This window comes from Nannospalax galili, unplaced genomic scaffold (genome assembly GCF_000622305.1).
Source record: "Nannospalax galili isolate Female #2095 unplaced genomic scaffold, S.galili_v1.0 scaffold246, whole genome shotgun sequence".
Classification (NCBI taxonomy): Eukaryota; Metazoa; Chordata; class Mammalia; order Rodentia; family Spalacidae; genus Nannospalax; species Nannospalax galili.
In genome coordinates this window covers 4856784-4872661 of record NW_008356327.1, presented here as the reverse complement: position 1 = coordinate 4872661, position 15878 = coordinate 4856784, and the positions used below count along the sequence as shown (strand labels likewise).

Sequence of the window (15878 nt, the reverse complement as noted above, 5' to 3'; positions counted from 1 at the left end):
ATTCAAATGTTCACTGCTTGTGATAATTTTAAAATAAAACAAATATTTTAATTTTTTTGGTCATCTAGGGTTGGTCTATTACATTTAAGAGCATTTATGCACTTTTGAGAGGGCTAGAGAGATGGCTCCATAGTAAAGAACAGTGACTACTCTTGCAAAGGACTAGGTTTGGTTCCCAGTACTTACATGGCCTCTAATAACCATCTGTCACTGCAGTTTGAGGCATTTGATTCCCTCTTCTGACCTTCATAGGCACTTATATACATTCAGGTATAACATTCAAAGACATAAAATAAATAAGTAAATATAATTTTAAAAATGTATCCATGCATTTTAGGTATTTTATATGTATGAAAGTATAAAATTTAAAGACTGAGTAAAACATGTGACAATATATTCTCAGTTATAAGGGAAGAAAATAAAAGAAAAATAATATATATTAGTCAATAGGAATGTTTTGTTGTAGAAAAGCAACTCATAATTTATTTTGCTTTGTAGTAATTTATAAAATTCATACCTTTGGAGGCTGGAGACATAGCTCAGCCATTAAGAAACTTGCTGCTCTTGCTAAGGACTGGCATCAATTCCCAACACCTATATGGTAGCATGGTGGCCCACACAGTCCCTAACTTCAGTTCCAGGGGATTCAATAATGTCTCCAGACTCCAGGAGCATTAGCATGTAATTTTTAATTCATACATTCTGTGGTTCCTCAAAGAAAGGATACTCACTGATTAAAGATGGAATTATAAGTGGAAAAAAGAAGACAGGAAATAAGTTTTTAGTTCTTAAAAATATTTTATTTATTATTTAATTTTATTATATGTGTATAAGTGTAATGTCTCCATGTATGTAAGTGCACCTGTGTCATGCAGTGCCCACAGAAGTCAGAAGAGGGCATTGGATCCCTTTAAACTAGAGTTTTTAGCAACCCTGTGGGAGGGGGAAACAGTCATCTGCAAGATCAGCCAGTGTTCTTAACCACTGAATCATGATGTTAAAATCTGTCTGTAAGCACTTTTAAAACAATTTTTTAATTTATTTATTTTTATTTTTATGTATAGGACTGTTATGCATGTATGTGTGTAAGTGAACCCATGTTTTGCAGTTCTCAAGCAAGACAGAAGAGGTCATCGGATCCCCTGGATCCATGGGGGCTGGAATTCAAACCCAGGTCTTTTGCAAGCACAGCCGGAGCTCCTAACCCCTGTGCCATCTTTCCATCCCCTATAATCTGCTTTTGAGTATTATTATTTTTTTATCTCTAATAAAATTATGACCTAATTTGCTAAGCAGGCTGTTTTTCCAAGTATTTACTGTGCATTTTCCTCTGTTATATACATTAGTTCCTTCATAATATGAAGGAAGAGCTCTGGTTGAATGAAACATGAGCAAAAAGAGATACTTATTTTCTTTAAAATTCATACCTTAAGTGTGAAATTATGCACCTAAGAAGTACTTTGTGTAATTTATAGATTTATATATTTTATAACAGTAATGCTTAGGGTATTAATATTATATTTAAATATTTTACTTTATTATGCATTTACATCTTATGTAAATGCTTTATATCTTCAAAGCTTGACAGGATGATTAAAACACAGACAACATAGAGCCAGGTCAAGTTGCTTATACCTGTACTCACAGCGTTTAGAGCCTGTGTTTGATGCCAGACTTGGTTACAAAACAATGTAAAAAAAATGCCCACAGACATCTTCAAATATTTACTGCAAATCAATTAAATTCTTCAATGTCAAATCCTCAATTTTATTAAAAGGCTTAAATATTGTATAGTATAAACATAACTGGAGGAATGAGTATATCAACATTTCCTTTATCAATTGGTTCTTACACATGAAGTCTATATTGCAGCCAGACCACATACTGAAGAGCAAATTATTTTGTGACCTACACTGCTCAATTTTAAATCACCAAAGGAAATATTCTTTATCAGTAATAACAAAATACTGCTAAATTGGTAACAGGCATATAGAAAGATTAATAATGCATTTTTATTTAGTGACACAAAAGATTTACATAACAGTTAAGAATTTAATGTACAACAGAAATTAACATCTTTATGTGTCTATCTTTAACTTCCATTAGTGTAAGGGAAGCTGGAGTAGAACTGCATCAGTGAGTGAATGCAGCCACTCTGGTAAATCTCTTATTGGGATCACTAAAATGAAGCTCCTTACAAATACATTAAAGTTTCCTATGCTCCACTACAGATTATTACAGTGTTTGACACTGTTGACATCCAACTTTTTTAAATTCATGTTTTAGCCAGGGAGTGCACCTCCTTATTTTGGCTTACCTCTGGTTCAATGACTTCTTTTTCTTCTCCTTGACCCTTTCATTGCTGTAGGTTGGTATGAGCTTCTACGCTTTGCCTTAATATTTGCTTTTGCAAAATCCTTCTTGAGCACTACTTTAATAATTTGTGTGATGGCTTTAAATTTAACTGTGGCAGTGGAATGCCTGGGGAAAATGCTGGTCACAATCCCAGGAGTATCTTCCTGTGCCTAGAGAAACTAAACTCAGAGCGCTCTTTCATTTACACTTTTCTGTTTTGAATTGCTGCCCTGCCAGTGGAAGGAATTACTTTTTTTGACTTTCAAAATAATGACTTCTTTTTCTTCTCCTTGACCCTTTCATTGCTGTAGGTTGGTATGAGCTTCTACGCTTTGCCTTAATATTTGCTTTTGCAAAATCCTTCTTGAGCACTACTTTAATAATTTGTGTGATGGCTTTAAATTTAACTGTGGCAGTGGAATGCCTGGGGAAAATGCTGGTCACAATCCCAGGAGTATCTTCCTGTGCCTAGAGAAACTAAACTCAGAGAAACTAAACTCAGAGCGCTCTTTCATTTACACTTTTCTGTTTTGAATTGCTGCCCTGCCAGTGGAAGGAATTACTTTTGGGAAATAAAACGTTATCATTATGTTTCCTTCGGTTTCATTGTCTATATTGAATATAACACAGAACTCATCTTTCTGTTTTCTCTAGCTTTGCCGTTGTCCTTCTATGAGTCACAGGGATATCCCTAGATGAGTGTCATCCTTATAAAAAGAAATAAGACACTACCCCAACGATGCATTACCCTAATGAGAGTTGTCTGATTCCCTTGCATGTGAAGTGCTGCTGGCTCTGAGCACTTCACCCTCCAACCTCCACGCTTTCTGTAACTTTTAGATATGAGTGGATCCAACTGCAATGACTAATATAGCACCAGGGTATACAATGCTGTCCCCTGCTTGCAGAGAGTGATTAACTGCGTCAATAATGCCAGAATCTTGCTGGGAGACAGGGGAGGCAGCTTCATCCTTGACTTGCTTGTTCATCTACACTTGCCTGTTTTCATTTTTTCTAAGGATATTCTATACATACATCATACACACCTGTATGCTCAGGCCGTATTAATAGAAAACCAAGCTTATTACATCCGTTTTATAAAACGTTCCTCACTTCACATTTTTATGTTTATATAATCCTCATTTTACACACATGTTAACTACAACAGCTTCACTAGGTATTAACTTGTTTCTGCTGTGCTTATCTTTTGTATGCTTGTTAATGCTATTTCATGTTTCAAAGATAACTTTCTGAATTTATATTGTAATTTTTAAAGGAATCACAAACCAAGATTGCTTGAGTTTGAATTCTATTTTCACCAATTATTGAGTATCTATTGGGTAAATTTTAATTTTTAAGGCCTCTGTTTTTCAGTCTACATTATTCCATTACAAAAATGAGAAAAAAAGAAAAAAATATATATATATATTTCCTTGTCCTTATAGAAATACTCAAATCTTGTCAAACAAGGCAAGCAACACAATCAAGACCACAAATGTTATCTAGCATCAAAAAATGGATATTATTATTTGATTTGTTTATATTACATTTCCCCTTAAGAATCTCCATTAGCTTCTAATTCTACAAAGTATTTCAAATTCAAACTTCCTTATTGGCATTCAAAGTCTCTCACAGTAAACTTCCTTTCAATTTTATGCATTAATTAAATTTTAAATGAATAAATAAATAAACATTAAGAAAGCTTTATCAACATGACAAATAAAATTGATTTTTTAAAATTTAATTTTCTCATGGGACATATAAAGATATAGTGCTTGTCAGCATGCATGAGAATGGTGCAGGCCATGCCAGATGAAAACCAAACATAGGTGGAGGAAGTGGGCAAAATGCCCAGAATTAGCTGAGGATCCATTGGCAATTCATAGCTGTTAGGTAAGAGTTAGATTTCTTTAATTTGAGTTGCCTGGTAGAATGACCATACACCAAGGGATGAATTTACATCCAAGAGAATTTGAGAAAAACAAGTTAGACTTGATAAGTCTTTAACAAGAGAAAAATAATAACAGAGGACATGAAGTGTGTGGGGGGTATGGTGAGGTGGAGAGGAGGGAAGGTATCTGAATATGATCAAAATGTATGGCATAAAATTCTCAAAGAAGATTTTGAAAACAATTAACTTCCTTTCTTCAAACTGCTGAGTTCTAGGATTCATTGTTTTTGTACCAAAACATGAACTTGTTGATTTTTATTCTCCATTAGTTTTGTAGTATGTCATTGACTTGGTGATTTGTAATCTTATATTCATAATATTTCTTGTTCTGCTGGTTATTATGTTGTAATTATTTTAATAATATTTTATTCATCTGCTGGCTATGTTTTCTGTTTAGAAGAGCTTGTTTTTAACATATTGTTGATTTTAAATTGCTCATTATGGTTTCTCAGTTATCCTTTATTCCTAACAAGGTTACAAACTTATTTAAAGGAAAACATTTTTTCACTTAATACTGAGTAAACACTGAAAATTGTAGGTCAATATTGTTTCACTGAAAATATGAACCTTAATATCACATGGATCAACTACACTTAGGCAAAAGAAATGTAATGGATTCCTCATGTATTCCTGATATAACATATTGAATTAAAATTCATTGTTTTACCAAATGTTTTACATTTTTTGAGTAATGCTTTTCAATTGCTTTATATGATTACTTTTAAAATATGAATATTTCTGTATGTAAGACCTTAGAAAATAATATCTAAGAACCAGTAACAGTAATTCTAAGAAGTCTGTGTCTCTGCTGAGAATTTTTTTTCTTCACATATTTTCTTCTTGGACTTCCTTACCCTCTGTCCCGCTCCCTTTCTGTCCTTCCTATCTTCTTTCCTTCTATGATTATCACATGCTTGTTTATTTTATTTTGAAGTAAAAGTTTCTTTTTAGTTATTTTTTATAGCACCTGCTGGTAATCAAAAGCTATGTGATTTTAGACTGAGACTATCTTGATTCAAATTCTGATTCGTTCTGATTTTATACTCTATGAAAGTAGGTCATGTTGGGATAAGTCACATTTTCTTTCTTATAAAGTGCAAGTAATTATAATAACAAGTGCAATTTTAATCAATTGGTTTATTGCTAATGAATGAATTCTTGAAATTAAGCTGATTAATAAGTATACACAAACAATAAAAACTGAATGTAATCCATCTTGAAATGTTCAGGATTTCTGACTCTAGAATGGGATTTTCTTGTCCCAATCAAATATTTAAATTTATTCCTTATATAAATTTTCACCTTGTCATACCTTTACTGAAAACTTGTTAAAGAAAGTTCAGTCTCTGCACCTAAGTTTCAGGGAACATAACAGAGGAGAGGGTGGAAAGAATATTAATGTACTTTTTAACTCTCACCAGCAAACCTTCCACATCTAACAGATTAACCTAGAAATCCACAACTGGCCAAAGTGCAGAGAATAAGGGAATGCAGAATGTTCATCTTGGAATAGGATGAATTTATCAAATCTCTACCTCCCAAGCATCAGGGACCATTGCAGAAGATGGGATGGAATGATTATAAGAGCCAGAGGTGATGAATGACCCTAAGCCAAAAGAATTTTCCAGATAGCTTGGAAGTTACTCAAAGAACCTTGAGCTGAGATATTTTAAATGACAGCCCATCCAGCTTTTGCTGTATCCATCCTACTCTCCACTGATGAGCTTTGCTGAATTTGTGGTGTTTATTCATCCACATTCTTCATATCAACAATGAAAATGGTATTATAAATAACATTATTCCAAATTCAGAATATTTTAGGTTTATAAGAGCTTTCCATTTATGTTTACTCAATGCAGCTACTCTTAATAGTATTTTAAAGAAAGGGAAAATTTTCATAGTCAGATGCTATTTCAATATATATTGGCATATCATATCAGACAAGGTAATGGACACCTATAGCTTTTTCTGCTATTGAACTTCCAATTATCTAATATTAACACTGATTATCCTGTCCAAATTTCAAGATCTAATATACCCGTAGTCTATCAAAAGCTTTGTTTAGTATTCAGGCACTTACTTTGAAAATTTTCTATTCATTTGTTGATAACCAATTCTTCTGGACTATTTGTAAAATTATATATTTATCTTAGCACTTCTATGAGTGTCAATCCATAAATAAACTCAGAATTTTGATTAATTCAAAAAAACTTTTCTTTTTAACCAACAAAACAATTAATAAATTATGTACCTGCAAAGTAATGGCAATTTAAAAATTAATTGATAGTTCTGACCATCTAATTAGAAACTTCTGTATACTGTAACCATAGGGAAGCAAAGTATTATATGAGAAGTTATTATTGAATTGCTATGTTTTGTAGGCTGACTTCCAACTCCAACATAGCTGGAATTATAAGCACACAGCATTGCATAGAGCTTGAGAGGGAATCCTCTAATGCTGATTATTTATTAAATAGGTATTCAGTAATATTGAGAATTACTATTGTGAGCATTAATAGGAATTAATACATGATGTTCATGAATGGTTAGTGGGTGCTATGTAATTACAGTACCTTTATTTGAAGACAGTGACCTCCATACATACTGTTACTTTTTATATTACCTGGATATTATATTGTTCCTATATTTCCAGTGATAATGATTACAATATTTTTTTACACCAAGAGAATATCTAACTCTATTAATTAAAATACAAGTGAATAGTACACTCTTCTTGTTTCCTTTACTCAGGTGGCAATTTTTACATTGTTACAATCATTTCATGGTGCAAAGTACAGATAAGGTGAGCCAATATAACTTTAAGAAGCAGTGTCTGTATTTTCAGGTGTTAAAAATGTTAATATTTTATGTTATTATTCATCAAACTTCAAATTCTAGGGAAGCAAATTACTTGTAAAATTGTGTGAAAGTGTTAGATAATAGTGTTGATAAGATAAGTGATTGGGAGTCCACTAAAGATGCAATCTTCTCATTACAACATTCTGGCTCTCAAACTGTGCAAAATCAAATCTAAGTCACAGCAATTTCACCAATCAAAAAATCAAAACTTGTTGAGCATGTTGGCGTGGGTCCTTAATCTCAGCACTTCGGAGGCAAGGACAGGTGAATCTCTGTTGAGATTTAGGCCAACGTTATCTACATAGTGAATTTCAGAGCATTCAGGGCTACATTTCAATCACCTATCTAAAATCAAACAAGCAAACAAATGCAAATAAATAAAAACCAAGAACTGAACCCTATGTATGCTACTATTCTTTGTTAATCAAACCAATATTATATTTTTTCTTGCCTTCAGAATATGGGCTTTGAATCACTTGATTTGGGAATTTCTTTCTGTTCAAATATACTCTAATATTTTAATTTGTAAGTCTATCTCTTAATTGGGCCAAGAATATACAAAATTAATCTGAGTTCAACTAATCATGATGATTAAAAAGTATGTTTCTACTCATACTTAAATTCAGAAGAATGACAATAATAAATGTAATTGAAGTATTTCATATAATCATAAATGTGTAAGATTAAAATGTGCAGTTATATATATCACAAAACAATTTAGACAGCAATGGAGACAATAAAATAAAAATAAACAAAATAAGGAATAATCATGAAATCCATGTACAATACAATAAACATAGGGAATTTAAATTAGAATGAATCAGCACTAATAAAAGACTCTTATATAACTTAAATTGTATAAACCATTTTTCTTTTCTTAAGAAAAAATAATTTTTTTGTTAATGCATTTTTTGAGTGGTCCTGTCTTTTCAAGCATATTTTTATATATAACTATTAATTTAGTATTCAATTGAAATAATTCTAGCTATGGATTAATTTTTTTTATTATAAATAGGTTTTACACTGAAGATTATAATTAAAATTTTATGTGGATACCATTTAAATACTAGGTCAGGATAATTTTTATTTTTACCATACATATTACATCATATATTTTTCTCAAAAGTGACAACGATTAGTCTCCTGAAATGGAAATTCAGTATAATAAAAAGACTTGAAAAATAAATTTACATATTATGTTATTAGAACACGCATAATAGCTGAAAGATTGGGGCTTACATAACCTAGCTTATTTACTGAATTTCATAAGGACTTTTGTTTTCATTAGCACATATTAATCTTAATTCCACAACCACATTGTTACCATGATAGAAGCAGGGCTATATTTTCTGGACTCCTTTGCATAATCCATATCTTCAGTGACTCTATGTGTATGTGTGTGTGTGTGTGTGTGTGTGTGTGTGTGTATTATAGATATATGGTAAACTTATGTATTGTGTATCATATATATATATATATATTCCCTATAATTTAAAAAACAACGAGTCAAGCATAATGGTGCACACCTTTAATCCCAACACTCAGGAGGCAAATTCAGGTGGATCTCTGTGAAATCCAGTCCAGCCTGTTCTACATAGCGAGTTCTAGACCAGGTGGGGCAATAGGGAGTCCTTGTCTCAAAAAAATAGTGATAAATAAAGCTTAGGTGAGATGAAAACCAAGAGAGAAATGCATTAGTTCAAAGCCTACTGAAAAATATACATAGAATAGCTCACCATGAGTGCATGTGTATACATTTCTTATATAACAAAGAAGCATCACATAACAGCATCAGACAGGAGAAACCTCCCTTTGAATTGTTGGTTAGGGTAGACTTAGAGACTCCCAAAATAACACAAGCTACTACTGCCACATCCCTTGATTACATTCCAGATCATGAGCGTAAAACACCATTGCTGAAGACAGAACATACTTCAGACACAGGACTTGGGGCAATGGAGCTGGACCTGACCTGGAAGCCTCCTCCCTGAAGATCAGCTCTCATCGTTCTAGAGAATACAATGCAAAACTACAAAGACAGAAAATCAACCAATAGTCCAACCAGGCTGTTAAGTCTAATAATCACAATGACTGGCAGAGTGAACTATTGCTACTAGTGCAGTAGTGGCACTTTTATCTAGGGGGTAATCAACAGCTATCTAGTTAGACTTAAATTCCTCTCAATGGGAGGGAACTCACCCGTGGTACTGTAAATATAGCCAAATACACACACACACACACACACACACACACACACACACACACACGTTAGAGAAAATTCTATCACTGTCATATCTCTAGACAAATGAGAGTTCTTAACATATGCTGAATATGCATCCTCATATTTACAGACAGGCAAACCATACAACACTCATCAAAGAAGCTTCTTTTTACAACAGATAGAATCTATTACAGAGTCCCACAACTGGTCATACACTGAGAATATATGTGTGAGAGATGCCCAGCACTAAGTTACAAATCTACAGTGGAACGTCTACACCTAAGGTTCATTGAAAATACTAGAACGGTGGGTAGATAGACTACTAATATATACTTCAACACTCAGAAAAACTCCTTCATACAAGAGAGTGGGATGCACACAGAAGGCCACAACTGGCCAAGTTTTAGATTTAAGAGACTACAGAATGGGTATCCCTGAATAAGATTCCTATATTAAACCTCACCCACCCACACTCAGGGACAACTTACAAAGTGGGGGTTGAAAGACCAAGAGCAATGGTTTGTGCATGAAGATAAAGAAACAGAACATTACAGATATCAGAACTTGCTCATATGAACTTCCAACAATGGTGACAGCATGCACAAGACCCACGCTGACTCAATCAAACAACAATCCAGCACAGAACCACGGAAATGGGCAGCAGGTTCCAACCTTAGCTGAAGTACTACTGGCAACCAATTGCTGTGGAATGAAGGAGAGTAGATTTTCTTTAAGGGGGAGATTCAAGATAGGCTGATTAAACTACATGGATGACCTTGCATAAAGTGTCATTTGTGCAAGAAAATTTGGCAGGATAAGACTTAACATATATGTCAGCATGCATCGAATTCAGGGAGGTGGGTGCTGAGGGAGCATGGATAAGGGAAGGTGTCTAAATTTGTTTAATATGTAAAATGTAAAAAACTCAAAACACACATTAAAAATTACAAAACCAGAGTTCCAGGCATTGTGGCACATGCTGGCCTGGAACTCACAGTGTAGACCAGGCTGGTCTTGGACCAAAGAGATCAGCCTGCCTCTGCCTCCCAAGTGCAGGGACTAAAGGCATGTGCCACAATAAATTAATTAATTAATTAATTAATCAGGGAGAAAACTGAACACATTTAAATACAAAGATAATTAATCTTTTCTGCTAATTCATTGATATTAATATATGACATACATCAAGAAAATCTAAAACTATTTATACAAATAGAGTTCTCGTTTGCTATTACAGGAAATTACATCCAGGATTCACATAGATACTTAAAACCAAGGAAGTTTAATCTCATATATATATATATATATATATATATTATTTGCATATGCCATTTGTATACTTTAGCTACAATTCCTAATATAATATGAGTTACATGCAAATTATGCAGTATTGTTTAGAAAATAATGATGAAAAGCATTCTGTGCCTGGGCTTTTCAAATGTTTGGGGTTTTTTGAGTCCTTTTCAATCTGTGGTTGATTGAATCTACAGATGTGGAAATGCTAGGGAAGCTGGTAGTTAGGTGCAATCATTTAATCAGTCTTCCCCTTAAATTAAATTTCTTTTCTAATTTAAATACAAAAAGAATTAGAAAACACCGCTAAAATATCAACATCAAATGTACTGGATTTTTTAAAGTGGACTTATAGCAAATAAATATGTCACAGAATAATTCCATATGTAGTTCAGGTATCTTGGAAGTTTCAGACTCACAAATGTAAGCAATGTGTGAAAGTATTCTCTTTTAAATAACTTTGAAACTAAAAACAATGTAATGCCAAATATTAATGTTTAATAAATGTAAAACCAAATGTCAATATCAAATTTTCTATCAATGTCCCAGTTAAATCAACAGTATAACTAGAATAACCATTTTTTTTTAAAAACTTTTGACAGAATGACAATTGAATTCAAATATTAAGCCAATTTTCTATATTATTATTCTTTTCATTTAGTATGATTTGGAATCAGATAAAAGTTTTATTTTTGCCCTTCATTATCAGTTTAAAGAAGTGTTTTTGTTTAACTTTAGCTTTGTTTTAATTTTAGTGGCTAATTAATGAAAATGACATTATACATTTTCACTGAAAGCAAAGCAAAGTAACAGCACTAAACCCAAGTTTTTTAAGAGATATTGTTCTTTACTACTGTAACCCTAGCATTTTCTTCAGTCTACAAATGAGTCTATGACTTTTGTGAATATGAATGCATAATTCTAATAAAGACTCTACCATACCATACCTATGTGCAGGTATCTTTCGATTCCCAACAATTAGGATAACATCGCAGAGCTGCTGTTGCTTTAAGTAACTCTCCATCTTCCTAAATGTTTGCTCAGCATGGTGGACAGCTTGGTAGAATTCTTCAGAACTACTGGAATCCAAATCACTTTGAGGTGTCAGTGAATGGCTGGTACCCGACAACCTGTAAACCACACAGACAAGCAAAAAGTTGAACATGTTAAGGATAAACAATGGTCCAGATTTATTATATGTAGCTGCAGAATTTTGGAAAATTATTTCTGAATATTTTCAAAGAATTCAAATGAAAGATATCTAAGAAATATTGTTAATTAAATAATTTGCTTTAGAAAGCAATATGTAGATTAAAAAATGTGGTTTATAGTTTTGAAAAGTGATTTATCATAGATTCTCTGTATTACTATATGAAATGTGCAAATCTGAAAATATCACAGAAATAATATATTACAAATATATCTATTCTAAAATAAATTGATATTAAAATGTGCTGAAAAAATCTTTAAATACAAAACAGAGTATTAAGCTTTCATGCGAATAAGAAATACTTTCATCTATGGCAGCATGAGTGCATAAACTTGAAAAACACTAAGAAAAATTATCCAGACTCACAAAGACAACCAAAGTACATTTTTACTCATATAAACATTCTGATAAATTCAGTTTCATGAAAATAGAATGTAGAATGCTAGAGGCTAGAGACAAGAATGGAAACAAAAGAAAGGACAGTAAAAAAAATAATTTTCAATAAAATCATTAGAAGTGAAATTTTGAATTTTCTATAAACAAAAAATCATAAAAGTTGAAATAATGAGGATAATTACCTTGATTTTATCATTATGTGATATATGCATATTTAAACTTCACATTAGGGCTCATAAATTTGTTCAATGCTTCAATTAAAATGTCATGATAAACATTCAAAAATGTTTATAACTTCTAGAATGAATACAAATTTATCCATGACTAATATCAAGACAGAAAATAAATCTTGGGATAGATGATCTCTAGGCACCACTCCATACTGAGGGGCTTTTGGCAGCTTCTAGAGAAGGGAAAAGCATTGCTGAAACTGTGGTCACTGGTAGGCTTCTCATGCTGCAGAAGATGGCCCCACCCTGGTGTGTATGGACAGAACTACCCAGATTTTATGGGCTATTAAAATACAAATAGACATGAAGGTGGACGGAAACATATTTGAGGGACATGACTGTATTTGGCAGAAGGAAGTGTGTAAATAGAAACTGTCATATTAGAAAATCAGTTCCAAAACAATTTTTTTCTGAATTCAAATTTCATCCTACACTTTTTTTCCTAGAAGTTACAGAAGTTACTATGTTTTCAGTTTGTTCATAATACCTGGAAATAAGTCATTTTCTTCAAGGTCTTTTGATCAGTCAAACAAATGGTTTGGTTGGTTCAACATGATTTTCTCTTGCATGTCTCCTCATAAATCATTTCCTAATCTTAAACTTGGGTAGAACTCAAGCTCCTCCACCTTTGATTCAGGGTGAGATTTTAAAATGAGTTTTCCACATCTGAAAGTTGTGATTTATATGGTGAGCTTCATATTTCTGTTGTCCCATCAAATATCCAGGTTTATTAATTTGACAAATAAGACTTTAAAGCTTTGAAAATCCTTGTTATATTTTTAAGCAATATTTCCTATAAATATTAAAGTAAATGTTTTTATTTTTCTTATTATTGTCTATTATTTCATGCTTTAAAAAATTATAGTCAAATTTCAAAGTAAAAAGCCTTTAATAGAAAAATTTAACACATTAATTATATAATTTATTTTTACCAAACAATGTAAGATTTAGAAGTATAAGAAATAGAATTTTCAAAAATTTATTATGACTTCATATCAAAATTTCAACATACTTGCCTTCCTCAACTGAATATATTTTAAAAATAAAATAGTTTTGACCTCATGATTTACAAAAATTGTATAATCCTCTATTGTTTTCATGACTTTTTTTTCATGATAGAGTTTTTTCACTCATTAAACAATTTCATTTATATTCCTGCCACTCCAAGCATATCTCAACCTTTCTTTACTACCTTCTAAAGAAATTGCACTTTATAAAGGCCCATGGGTTTATCTTGTGGCCTTTATATGGTTTCATTATTTTATTGCCATTACTGAGAACTGACCAAATTACTAGTTCCTCTGCTAAATATCGCAGGAATAAATATTTTATATTTTTCTTCTACCAAACAATTCTGAAATGGAACATGTTTCTCCATAGGATTTGCAAAAATTATTAGATCAGCATAAGGAACTTAATTACTTACACCAGGCCATATTGACTTCTGAAAGTTTTGGTAATCAAGTAACACCAAAATATCAAATAGCAAGTTCTAAAAATTTCTCATGGGTTTTTCACTTTACTGTAACTTTGTATTAGTGTCTTTGTCTTGGGATCTTCTTGACTCCAATTCCTGTTCACATATTTCAAGTATGGCTTTATGCTTTTAACTAATGATTCCCCTCCTCTGGAGCTCTACATTTTAGCTACTATAAAATCAATTTTCCACATCTTGTTAAACTAATTTCTTCTTCAGTTTTTACACAGTTTTCCTCACCTGGCCAATTTAAATCACATTGAAATTATCATAATTAGCTCACTTAGCATAGCTCTACTTTCAGAAATTGTTCTTTTACTTAGCATAATTTAGATGGTTAAAGGCCACTGACACATTGCAAATATGGTTAAAAAAGAACTCAAGTAAATAGAGTATTTTAGTAATTATACAGCTCTTAACTGAATGATTGAATGAAGGACCATATGTGTAACATTTTGTGAGAAGATGGTCTTGAAAAAAGTTTTTAATATTTTTATTGATACTTGGGAATTCAATGCAATGTGTTTTGATCATTTTCATATCCCTTTCATCTCCATCTCCACCTTACTATACCCAGAATTCAAGGACTTTTTATTACTTTTTCTTTTTTAAAGGCCTAGTGAGTCTAATTTTATTCCCCTAATGCTCTTGACAGTGAGTCTATCTCTTGGAATCTAGTGTATTTACTAAGTGTCACACCTTTAAAGTAAACTGATTTTCACTTGCCAGCAATTATCAATTTCCAATATATTTTCAGGTAGGCCTAGGGTTTCTTGCCTACCTCCTCTAGGCAGGTGGGATTTGACTGGCTTTGTCTTGTACAGATTATGTGCATGCTGTTACAAACATTGAGGGTTAATATGTGCCGTTGTCCTGCTGTGTTCAGAAAACATGTTCTCCTTGTATTCATCTATCACTTCTGTGTTTTCCAATATTTCCACCCCCTCTTCCACAGTGATACTGGAACCTTGACAGGAGGTATGATATAGGTTTTTCCACTTAGGGCAGGGCATTCCACAGTCTCTTGTTTTCTATATATTGACCTGCTGTGGGTCTCTGTGTTAATCAACATCTCCAGCAAAAGAAACTTCTTGGGATAGAGTTGATTTAAACAATAGTCTTTAAGTATAGCAATAAGTCATTAAGGGTCAGTTTAATGCTATGTCTACGTAGCAATATATGTTCTTCCCTAAAGCCTATAACCTGTCTAATAACAAGTTCCTGGCCCTGGTAACAGTGCTAGGTGTATGCTTCATTATGTGAAGTCAGCAAATTCAGTTTAAAAAACGGTTGGTTACTTCCATAATATTTGAGTCACTATTGCACTTTTGGGCCTATTTTTCTCTTTTCTTTTTTTTTTTCTTTATTATTGTTTGATTTTAAGATATGACTTAAAGCTGTAGCAGTCCCAGCTCACCTGGGAATTAGTATGCAGACCACACTGGCCTCAATCTCACATAGATTCATCTGCCTTTGTCTTCCAAGTGCTTAAATCAAAGGTGTACACCACCATTTTGTGGGCATATTTTATGTATTTATGATGCTTAAATATTGAATCCTAAACATGCATACATTTAATTAAAATCATTAAATCATCATTACAAAAACATTGAAGTTCAAAAATAAGACTAGCAAAAGAGAATTATATATAAATCAGTAAGTAACAAGTCATCCAGCATTGTATTATTAAATAAGGAAAACATAAAATCACTTATCTGTATTACACAAAAGGCAGTGTTCAAAATAAATGCTTAGCTATGTTAAGCACACTGCTTCCAAATCTCTTAATAACCCCCAAGAGTAAATTTCAAATCTTGGAAATGTTGTAACAGTTTAAGTACCAGGTGTTGCTACTTAGATACAAGAAAAATGAATGTAGTCATTAA

The 15878-nt window shown here is 32.4% G+C and overlaps 1 protein-coding gene across 1 annotated transcript in view; it reads right to left on the bottom strand.

The window, feature by feature from the left end:
• The window catches only part of Klhl1 (kelch like family member 1), a gene marked incomplete at its 3' end in the record, with an annotated part of 251718 nt that overhangs the window by 89428 nt on the left and 146412 nt on the right, over positions 1–15878 (bottom strand). Inside the window, exon 2 of the mRNA XM_008854550.2 lies at positions 11627–11809. Within this exon, the coding sequence (XP_008852772.1) occupies positions 11627–11809 (183 nt within the window). The remainder of the gene's footprint in view (positions 1–11626; positions 11810–15878) is intronic.